Source organism: Cibotium barometz, chromosome 27 (assembly GCF_041138505.1).
Source record: "Cibotium barometz isolate CiBa-2024 chromosome 27, ASM4113850v1, whole genome shotgun sequence".
Classification (NCBI taxonomy): domain Eukaryota; kingdom Viridiplantae; phylum Streptophyta; class Polypodiopsida; order Cyatheales; family Cibotiaceae; genus Cibotium; species Cibotium barometz.
Window position 1 is genome coordinate 22,719,074 of NC_141072.1, and position 12,385 is coordinate 22,731,458.

General features: G+C 40.7%; 1 protein-coding gene across 1 annotated transcript in view; it reads right to left on the bottom strand.

The window, feature by feature from the left end:
* The window catches only part of LOC147623183 (uncharacterized), a 71,182-nt gene extending 62,890 nt beyond the window's left edge, over positions 1–8,292 (bottom strand). Inside the window, exon 1 of the mRNA XM_086821739.1 lies at positions 7,884–8,292. Coding sequence (XP_086677865.1) covers positions 7,884–8,292 — 409 coding nt within the window. The remainder of the gene's footprint in view (positions 1–7,883) is intronic.
* Between the last annotated feature and the right edge of the window lie 4,093 nt (positions 8,293–12,385).

Consider the following 12,385-nt stretch of genomic DNA (forward strand, 5'->3'; position numbering starts at 1 on the left):
TTGGACACCTTCAAAGTGCATGGCCGATTGAAAGTGAGAGTGGTAAAATAGCCCTACCAAAGGAACCATGGGTATTAACAGAGGAAGCACATTAAGGTGAAAAGTGTCGCCTCTTTAGCACAACGGGAGTAATGCATTCATTGAAGGGTGCCTTCACAAAGACCAAAAAGAAAGGAAAGGAACAATTATATAGCCTCAAGACACATGATTGACACAAGATATTACATGTATATAAATATTCACTTTTTCATTTTCTCTTTATGGTACATAATTTGTAAGCTCATATACTAACTTCAATTTTTTTCTATGCACAGTTTATTCTTCCAATTACTATAGTTGGTTGTGGAGACAAGAAGATGAGAGTGGCCATTGACAAAATGGAAAGATTGGTGAGGTATGAATATTCTATTCAATTCACTAAGTTCTATTGCTTATTTGGAATTCTTATGCACTCAAAGTTATGTATTGGTAAATAGTACACATAATTGCTATATATGTAGGTACATATCCTTAAAGGAGCTAGATCCTACATCCATTGACATGGCTCCTCTCAATGCTATTGAGACAGTGTGTATGATCGAGGACAACTTCCCTAGAATAATTCTCACTAGCCAATTGCATCTTGTGGTGCATTTGGTTGATGAAGTGGTGTTGTGTGGCGTTGTTCATGCTCGATGGATGTTTCTCCTTGAAAGGTTCATGAAAACCTTGAAGGACTTTGTGAGACACAGAGCAAGACCAGAAGCAAGCATGGCAAGGGGATGGTTGATGCAAGAGTCTCATGTGTATATCTCAACACATCTATCTTGCATACATCCTTCCATGCCATGATTATGGAGCAATGAGAAGGATGACCGACTAATCACTAATGTGCCTCAAAGAAAAGGCAATGAGCACTAGATGAAGCATTACACCACAAGGTGAATACAATCTGCATTCTAAATAGTCCCATCATGAAGAAGTGGCTTGGGAAATACAAGGATGCAATCAATAGACAGAAGGATGAGAGAGAGCTTTCAAAAGAGCAAATAGACGCTTGCCATTCCTGCCTAGCTTGAAACCTCTACCAAATGTGATCAATATAGAATGGCTTCGTATGGCAATATCGATGGCATCACAAAATGGAGAGATGATTACAAGAGGAGAATGAGTATACAAGAGGATTTGACCCTCAAGTAAGTACATTCTTCATCTCTATCACATGTATATATCTTTTTTAATGCACTATATATACTAAATGTCATGCTTTTGTTTAATGTTAGTACAAACTATATAATGCAATATGGTCAGAAGGAAGGCACTTTCGCACGGAGCGTGTGGATTCTAAAAGAAACATATTTGATTGTGGTGTGATGGCGACTTTTGAGCAAGAAAGTCAAGCCAATAGACATGATACCAATGTCATAGAGGACAATCTTGAGTATTGTGGAACTATTCAGGATATTCTTGAGGTTAGATTTACAGCATTTAGTCAATTCATCTTTGATGTGAAATAGTTCAAGGTAATATATAGAGGTGCTCAATAAACCATGAAGAAACATCCAAATGGGTTCTTCCAAATTGATTTCACCATGTTTTGGAATAATGATAAAGATACCTTCGTATTATCTTAACACTGTCAATAGGTTAGTAACCGAACCATTCCCAAATTAAATCTAGATGTAGTATAATAAAATTGTAACCCCTTTGCTTTGTGATATTAGGTTGTGTTTCATGCCGATCGAATTGATCCAAAGTGGTGGTATGCTATACAAGTTTTCCCTTGTTCAAAACATATCTTTCAAGATCAAGATGTCGAGGCCGAATCGTTGGATGAGGTGCAAGTACTACCTCAAATCGGCTAATTGGAAGAAGACGATGAAGAAAACATTTTGGACGGGGCCGATGAAGAGCATGAGGAACATCAATTGGAAGAAGATGATGAGTATCAATCATGATAATGCTTCATTGGATCATGATAGTGATATTGATATTGATATAGAACCTCGTCTTTTCATTGAGCTTCCATTAGATATGGACATTGATGAAGCAACACATTTGGATATAGAACCTCGTCTTTTCATTGAGCTTCCATTAGATATGGACATTGATGAAGCAACACATTTGGACTTATTACAAGATGGAATAGATTCATTATCTTGACATTGTTTTGCTTCTCAAAAGTTTTCAATATCTTTTTTTTTTGTTCGAAACATGGATCCAAGGGTTTTAATGGATGATTTTTTAAAATCATATATCATTTTATGTGTGCATGTCACATGTATTTTCAGAATTGAGCATCCAACTCTCTAGAATTTCTTGCAACAAAAATAGCAGCATAATTTCGTTGCTATCCACTCTATTTAGTAGCAAAATCACAATATAGCAATGAAATCTCGCTGCTAAAGGTACTGCTCTTCAGCAGCAAACGTAATCCTCAACATCCTGACTAAAAAAGCGTTGCTGAAACGTTGCTAGAAAACTTTGTTGTGTCCCCGACGTGTTGTAGTGTAGGCGACTCAGTAGGGATCTTTAACTGGGCTTCCTACAGTCCTCATGCCTTCTCACTGGGACTTATAGGCAACTTGGTAGTATCCCATCTAAGCATCTCCTCCGGCCCTCTCATGCCTATTCTTTCAATATTCATATCGTAGCAGCGGGACCTCGCATGGGCTTCCTCTGGACCTCATGGGCTTCCTCTGGACCTCATGCCTTCTCACTTGCACTTACAAACTTATCAGTAGTATCCCACCTAAGCATCTCCATGGTCGGGATCTCGTATAGGCTTCCTCTAGACCTCATGCCTTCTCATCACTGGGACTTATACGCGTCTCAGTAGTACTTCATATTCCAAGAAAATACTTCCACAATTGATGTAATTCTATTGTCCCATTACTTACCATTTAAGTTCATCAAGTCGTCCACCCCCGAGTTTGATGAAGGTTGCATTTCATGTACTTCATACAATAGGCATAGATGAGCTAGATCATCAAAGCCAACATGTCATATGCCAAAGCCCCCGCAACTAGTGTACCACACTAGCGGGCAAAATCAAGTGTGCTCACAAAAGTAGAGCTTGGTGCAATACCAAGGTTATTGTTGGTAACACAGAAGGTTGCTTAATCTTAACTTTAGTGTTCATTTTGTAAAAAACCTCTTGCTTTTGTGTATCTCACATGCATGGAAAAGCTACACTATTCAAGGTGCCCAAGGAGTCATAATAATTGTATCATCCTCAATGACATGAGGATCATCATAATCAGTAGCTTATGTGCATCATCGGCCATTGCTACATCTATATCAAAGAACTCATCATCATTATCCTCAAATATGTTAGGGATAGGACCAACTAGCCCATGTGCATCATTGGCCATGGCTACATCAAGTAAAACAATTACATCCTTAGTAAGATAAGGGAACCCATCTAGTAGACCATGTGCATCATCGGCCATGGTTACATCATTACAAATAAACATAACAACAGTAGCAAGTGACGTGTTGCCAGATTCCTCCCTCGAATGATGATGATGATCACGGCAGGTGCATCAACAAGGATACACATCGATCATAGAATACACATAGCTTGATGATGCAATGAAGCTACTTATAAACATGATTTCTACATGAAATTCTAGGTTTTTAGACGATGACGCCAATAGTGCTAGGATTTTACAAAAAAAATATATATATATATAAAATAGGGGTTTTAGGACGCAACAGAATTTCTCATGGCATGTTAAGTGGCAAGCAATGTATGCAAGTATTTTGCAGATGAGCAGAGAAATGGTAGGGCTTTGCACAGAGTTTAGTCTGTTTTGCCAGCAAACGCCGAGGCTATGGAGAGAATTACAAGGGTTTTACAGTCAGAGAAATGGATTCTGGCAGAGAGCTTGCGCAGATTAGCAGAGAAATCTGGGCATGATTAGCATAAGAAAGTTGGCGCCGGAGATCAGCCAAAACAAATAGTAGTAACCTGCACGCTCTTAATCACGCTTTTCTGTTGTAATTAATCTGCTTAATCAAGCGTTAAACCACTAAAAAACGCAACAAACTGCCTTTGTATTCTGATTAAGACAACAGCAACAGACAGTGCGAGCTGATGGAGGTGAGGCCAGTGTGAGGCCGGCCCCTTCTGTTGGCAGGGCTGTAGAAAAAGAGCGAAGGCCGCCTCTCACAAAAGCCGATCTGCAGTGTGTGGGTAGTCTCTCTGATCTGCAAGACAAGGCCATCATTTTTCTCGATTTCTTTATCTCTACAAGGAAGGCTGCCACCATCGCCATAGCAATCTCGTGCCATCACCGTTGCTCAGTGGCTTTTCTTTCTCTACAAGCAGGTAGAAGGCCAGCTAGCCATAGCCTTAGCTGCTGCTGCCACCACCAGTACCACCACCACCAACAGGTTTCAAGGCAGGGGAAGCGGAAGCTCTCTTTGGCTGAGGAAATTTTCTCTCCTCCATCATCGTTTCTGATGCAGCTGGGAGAAGAAGAAGGAGAAGAAGAAGTCGCTGCCGGAGAAGGAAGAGGCGAAGATCATCTCTTTTTCTTCGAGAAGAAGCCCAAGCTGTGCTTTCACGATGCCCACCTTCTTGGCGATTTCTGCTACAGCGGCACGTTCAGGGACTCTTCGGTAGACTTCCAACACCAGCGCAAATAGCAGACAGACCGAAACTCGATCACACGCGAAAGCGCTGCCGACCAGGCCCTTGCCCTTGCGAATGAGCCCACTGACTCGGACTGCTACTCTTCTTGCCCTAGTTCGTTGGTTCTTTCTAGGGTCTCCTCAAATCACAGTTTGATCTGAATTGAGAGCTATGGTCTTTTCGTCTGCTCCCATGGTTGCGGATAACAAAAGAACGGGTGTCAGCTGAGTCCATGCAGTGCTCATATGACACCTTTCCTTAAAAAATAAGAATATACCGACTATGCCATGCATGAAGTATAAAAGAAGTTGATCCACCTCCCCCTCATTTGGACCCAAATTCACATGTGTATTCAACATACATGGAGCCTATGAGTACTATGAACCTTTAAAATTTTGTCAATTTAGAGGAGAAAACATTGTGCACATCTAGCCCTGTTTAGAAGTACCAAGTCACTCAACGTCGAAGAATTTACACGAGCATTCCAAAAAATGAGGCGTATTTCCAGTAGAGAACTTGCAACATCTCTTTACTGATCGCCCAAACAACAATGAACCGTTGGATATCCAACCTGAGTAGAGAAAAATACCAAGGGAGAAAAGGTAACCTTGATGGGATTGGAACACGAGCAAGCTTTTACAAACTTGAATCAAGTTCTAGAACATGACATGGCCGACACAATAGATGCCCTACATGACACAAGCCACGGAGTAGACAATCATGAATTAGAAGACATGAGACAACGTGTACTTCTCGAGAGGAGAAAGAGCTACGTAGGTTTGCCCATCTACCACTTTACCATGGAGAAGCAAGGAATTCTTATGTGTTGGAAGTTCAACTTGAAGTCGATGTAGGCATTGTAGAAGATGAGTAAGTAATTTACATTTCTAATCTTGAAGAAGACCACTTGCATGCAAAAGGGACTGGGTATCATGCTGATGGAACATGGGAAGAAATCATGGCATTCATGTATGAAGTTGAGGTAGAGCAATTAGCAAATGATGGATTTGAATAAGGAGGAGGAAAATAAACTTTCTTTTATTTACAAAAACCAAGTATTTGTTGGTAATTAGAGGTGGCTGTGTTCAAAGTTGTTCTTTATTTCTTCTTCGAATTCCGGATTAGTTGTTGTGTTTCCTTTTGGTTCAAGTGCTACCTTCATTTCATCCTTCTTCTAGTTGTTCAACTGGATCAATATCTGTTTCTTGTGCTTCTTGAGTGGGTTACTCAACCTCTACTTCATCTAAAATTTCCTATCTTCAAATATTTGTTTACTGCATGGATCGATTTGGATTACAAATAACCACCTATGATCTCTCCGGTCCACCTTGAAGACGACCTACTCATAATGCTCTGGTAGCACAAATGTGTCCCTTTGATTTGTCCATATCTTTTTGGAGCCTACTTGAACAAATCCGTGCTTATCTCTACGCATGGTTGCTTGTGGTTCTTGAGTCACTACCTTGAACCACTTCACATAAAAAATGAGTATACAAAGCTTTTTAAAACCAATCTTGATAATGTCTTGTATCGTTCCATATTAAGCATGCTAACTTCACTACTTTGATCACTTGCACTTAAACGACTTTCTTGCATGAAATTTTCTTTCATGACACCGCAAATCAAATGTTATTCTCTTCTTATCTATTTGCTCCACTCAAAAAAGAGGACTGCGTGACCAAAGTGCACCAAAGTGACGACTGCGTGACCAAAGTGCACCAAATTTATGAACTGCAACAAAAAGAAGATCATGAAATTGTATCAAGAACAAAAACTTATACAAGACTATGTCTTACGGTTTCTTGTGTACATGTAAAAATACACTTACATGGTAATCACAACCATATGCAAGCTCCTCCTTCTCATTGCTTATAACCTCACCACTCTGTTTTGCTGAAGCCATCTACTAGAAGAAAATTCTGGAAGTTGAGCAAGTGAGTCTGGGTGGCAATGCTCTAGTTGTTCAACTCTTTCTAAAATTAAAACGATCTCGGTCTCTTTCCCTCTTTGTTGCTAGGTTATACCTCTCGATCCATTTCTCAATAGCACTTGACTTGAGGATGCAAAATTTATTAATCTTCTCTCGCAATGCCATATCCATTATTCTTTGAAGCCCTTATCTTTGAGGCTCTTCCCCAATGAGCCGATCATACTCTTCTTGTGTCCACAATTGTGGCATATCTGGGTCTAATGTACTAAGAAATTATGTTATGTATATAAGAGATTCTTGAACAAGCCATCCCATTGCCATACATCCCTCAGGGCGAGCTTTTTGACAAACAAAACCTTTTATATCTCAAGGAAAAACATCCAACGACTATGAACAACACCTACTATAGCAACCTCGTCAACCACATGAACAAGTAGTGTAATTGAATGGTCAGGAAACTTGTTGGAAAGAATTTATCTGCCATTGTAATTGCTTGTTTCCAATGTATTTCTTCTAATCTCCTTTGATATCCACCATACCACTGCACTAATATTGTATATTATCGCTCTTATGTCTTTGTTCAGGCAATCCTTAATGGTTATTGGTAGCAAAAATTGTAAGATTTTGTGTCAGTCAATGTATGAGACTTCAAGCCACTAAGCTCTTCATCCTTTGTGAATTATCCCTTCAAGAAATGCATACAAATAATGGGAGTACGAAACTCACTGATGTAGTTCTTTACACCACATAGCTTTTCTTCTTTGGTTATTAAGACCCAAGGTGCTCTAGGGAGAATCACCTTCCCATCAGGTTTGCTCTGTGCCCATAAGTGTTGCATGCGATCCACCTCTTGTAGATCATCCCTTTGTTCCTTGCTCTCTTGAACCTATGATGGTTTCCAAAGCATATTAGCTATGTTCTTGAAAATGTGCATAGGGTCAAGAAGATGATTGACTAGAAGATCACTCCAGTATGGGAGTAGATGGAAGATGGATAGCCGCATCATTTTGGGGGGTGAACAACTTGGATCCACTTCCCATGCCCTCCTCCACCAATCACTTGGCTTTAGCACACGAGGAGGCCTCTCTAGAAATCTCTCTTGCAACTCATGGTTGTCGAGGAGATACTTTTTGTGGTCCTCGTAGATAAGATTCTTCAAAAAGCTATTGAGTATCGGGCCTCTAATCCAGGCTCACATATAGGGCATGCACTATAACCAGATATTGAAAGCCCTTCCAAACATGCTAATTATTGTGAAGAGATATGAAAATAATACAAAAATACGAAAATCGTGAAATTAAATTAGATAAAGAAATCTTAGAATAATTAACTTACCAGAGCACTCTCCATAGCCCGGCCAATCATGCATGGTCAACATAAGTATTCCTCGCACTGTTGCACCCCTTCCTCCAAACCGCTTAGACGCATTATAAACTTGGATACCATCCCATAACATGTGTAGCTCGTCAACTAATAGAGCCAAGTAGAGGTCCATGTTCTTAACCTTGTACTTCCTTGGAACTATCAAGGAAATTAAAAGGTGCCCCTTCTTTATTGCTAACCATGGCGGCAGGTTATAATTCACTAGGCAAACAGGCGATGTACTCCATGATGAGCTTCGTAAGCCAAATGGATTGACTCGATCCATTGCTAGTTCGAGACAAATATGTCGAGGATCTTCCCCAAAGTCCACCCACTTATCTTTGATATGCCTCCATGCTGGATAACTAGCGGGCACACGCATAACATCATCCGTGGATCTGGTGTTTTGATGCCAAGTCATTAAAGATGCAATGGATTTGCATCCAAACATTTTTTGAATATGTGGAATGATGGGGAAGTGTCATAAGACTTTCAAGGCTTAACCTAGACACATAGCACAATGGCATTGGTTGGTGGAGAGGGCAGTAGAGAGGTTGGCAGAGATTGTGTGTATCAGTGATGGAAGCACGAACCTTTCAGATAAGTTAATTGACGACCTCAGGTGCTGCTGCTACTGGCTGCTGAAGGTGGGAGAGGTAGTGGAAGTGGACCTTGGGGGGATCACCTAAAAATATGTAAGTATTCCACGTGAGTTCAAATGAAGGGGTTTTTTAATTCAAAATTTTAAGGTGAATTTATAGAAATAATTTTATCGAATGGGGTTTTTTTAATTGATTTAAAAAAAAATCGTAAGTCCATAAAGATAAAGGGGCCATTTTATTCATGAAAAAATCACAGATAAGGGGTTTTTTAAATACCCCTTGAATGCACGTGATACATAGGGTTTCTTAGTAGTGCACCCTCCGAAAAGTGGGCGAGGCACATAGGTAATGACGGACAAGTTAACTGCATAAGAGGAGGGAAAAAAACAAATTGGGAAGTAGTGGAAACGGGCGAGGCACGCACAAGAGGAGAAAGAAAACAAATTGGGAAGCAGTGGAAGTAGCTGAGGCACATGTGTTTGATCTAAAGGCCACCCATAGAAAAGCTGAGGAGGTAGGTCAAGCTGAGAGCCACCGGCAGAACTACTGTTGGTAGAGGTGCTACCCGAAAATAGCTTGATCTAGAAGCAAATGTAATAAATCTCTACCTGGAGCATCAGCTTGGTGGGCGTGAGGTGCTAGCCAGTGAACCAAGTGACGGTTGTTGTTGCAAAAGAAAAATAGATACAAAACTCCAAAAGGATAAACTCCAAGCTAAAAATTTGAAAATAGAAGTCTACTCTAGAAAGCTCCAAAATAAAAGTCTCCTATGCTCTTGCCATAATCTAGTCTTGCTTGAATGGCTAAAAAGAAGAAGGAGTGTGCTGATTGCTTGCACCATGGTCATTCCACCCTGGAGGGTTCTGACCAGGCGATGCATGGGCTCGCGGTGCTTAGGACACCCATGCGTATGTCATGGAAGATATATATATGTATGTTGAACGAAGTGGTTATTGTAATCTATTACTGGATCTCATTGCTGACCAGCTAGTCCCAACAGAGAGTCCAAAGTGGTACTGTTTTTGTGAAACAAGGGATTGAATAGAAATTTTGAATTATGAAATCTGTGATCATATCTGTTTTGTCAATGGATTATTTTTTTAGTTTTAAAGAGGAGGGTGTGTGTATCTGTTTTCTAAAGCTAAAGTTAAGAAAGGCATTTCAATTATGGGTGGGTGAGTACTTGTTTGGTTCTACCGATTCCAATGGCAGGGTGGTGGTGGCTAACCCATGGGCCGCAAGGCTGGAATCAGTGGAGTTTTAATAATCAAATTGAAAAATCTTAGGATTACGCTAGGATTCGAGTAGCTAGTTAATTCCCTGATAAATTTCTCAATTGAGTGGATCAACGGCTGTGCCTGATCTTGATTAGGAAAAAAGCGTTGAAATTACTCAGATGATCAAGTTATATCAGTGATAGTTTCCTTCTATCTGGTTTATTCAGGTGAAGGATAGTTTAGAATTGATCTCGTTAGAAAAGTTCGTTAAGAAAATTCAAAAAGGTTGAATCGTCCCCGCTTTCTGGGCATGGGAAATTTTCTCGGTTTTGTTTTCGGAGTGACCACCAGCCTAGTCTCGTGCTCGAACATTCGTGGGCGAGGCCCCGAGTGAGAAACCCTTCCCTGCGCATGAGGGGGCTGCTTCCGCTGTCAGCTACTGGGAGTCCGATGCGCGGAGGGTGCAGAGGGATCTCACAGTTGGTATCAGAGCCGAATTTGCCTAAACTTTTAATAGAAATCTAGGAAAGAAATGTTTTTCACTTGTTAATACTATGTAAATGAACTTCAAAAATTAAAAACTTAAAAATTGAATTGGAAATTTATAGATGGACATCCCAAACCTATCTGGAATTCCTGGACTCTCTCAGAGTCAGGACATGATAGCTTTTACATTTGATCACCTCATCAACTCTCCTACGACTCGAATGAGCAGAGTGAGACTCGCTCGAAATTTTGAGTCTTTACTTTCCTGATCCTCTTGAGCAACGTCGGTATATGTGGTTCTGTGGAGGACAGTGTATTAATATTAGTACCAGTCAGCGTTAGAGGCTCAGGCAAAATATTTCCTTGGCCATGATTCTGATAAGACTAGGGCTTGTTCAGCATGTTCTACTCTGTGATCGTTCACCCAGGAACTTTAGAACTTCATGCCGATTTTTTAGACTTCTTAGTCGCTTTATCCCAAGAAATAGAATTACAACACCTCTTTGTGTAATGAATCGTGTGTACCATGGTATGTCTTCTTCACAATTTCGCTTCTTTATACGATTACGACTGAGGAAATGATTCTAGAGCCGAGTTGCTCTATGTACATATTGCAACTTTTATATAAATATAGAAATGTTTTCTGGAGAAAAATTCCCTGTTGTATAAGTAATTGTTTACGGACGATGTGATAAAGAAAAATCTATTATCGGACATATGTCATAGATCTCCAATAAGATCATTGTCTTGTTTAAGAAATTGTTTTCCGAACCTCTTAAGTCTTAGGATCTCGTGGATGATATCAAAATAAAAATTTAATAATATATAAATTTTTGGCAGAATCATGAGACGAGGAAACCGTGGCCGTCAGCCAGACCCTCTCTCTGAAGATGACAAGCTTGACCCTGATGTTCGCAAGGCTCTTCATAGGACTCAGCCAGGACCCTTCAAAGGAGAAGGGGAGAACTTGGGCGAGGCTGTGGAGAAATGGGTGGTAGCCATGGAAGAATATTTTGACATCATGGGCTACAATGAGCGGAGCAAAATGGCTCTTGCCTGGCTGAAAATAGTGAAAATAGCCAGGGTAGCATGGAGGAACCACTGTGACACCAACTGTCTGGACAAAAATACTCAGTCCTAAAACGACCTAAAAACCTATCTAAGAAAGAGATTTTGTCCCCCTGGATTTTTGGAAATCAAAATGAATGAATTCTTAGAGCTAAAGCAGGAGAGCAAAACCATCGAGAAATATCACCAGGCCTTTGCTATTCTACTCAAATATTCACCACCTCTAGATGAAGAACAACTCATGGCCAGGTTCATTCAGGGAATGAACGAACCCTTGGATACACTGGTCAAAAATGCCAAGCCAGTGTCCATGGCTAAAGCAGTAAGAATGGCAAAGGATTTTGCCAAAGCCTTTGTAGTAAAGGTCCCGCCAAAGCCTGCACCCTCTAACTTTAAAAGATTCCAAGCCCAGGGAAGTACTTCAAACTTTCCACCACCCACCGAAGAGACAGCAAGGTCCAAATTAGAATCAGGATGCAGGAAGATTCCGAAGTGAAGGAAGACCCTTCCCCCAGAATACTTTCTCAGGAGCCCCACCTCTTTCAAGAAATCAGAGGGATGAGCTCAGAAGTGAAAACCGATGTTTTGGATGCCAAGGTTTTGGTCACCAAAACTGAAAGACTTCCCGCCGACTCCTGCCATGTCAAGGGGACAGGGAAGTCAAGAACCCCGAATTCAAAGACCAACCCCTTCATATACCAATCCCGTCTCGCCCAAGCCAAGGAAATCTCAGAAGAACTCTAGCTCAGCCATCTGCCTCTGTCTCCAGAGTAACCTCAGAACTCCTTCCCAGAACTGGGGCAACCAAAGAGAAAGAGTTCCACCTCAGACTGCAGCAGCCAGAAGCACTCACAATTTTAGATGTAGTAGAAGAGAAAAGAGAGCAGATCTTTGCTGCAATTGAAAACCAAGGACCTAACCATCAGCTCTCAGTCATCCATACTCCAGCAGAATATCAGGGTAAGACTTTTAAGCTTTTGATTGATTCAGGTAGTTCTCATTCATTCATTTCCCCTAGATGCTTGCGTAAGCTAGTCTTAGAACAGAAATCAGGGAAACCTATGCAAGTTGAATTGACCAGTGGGAAGACTCTTTTCACTCA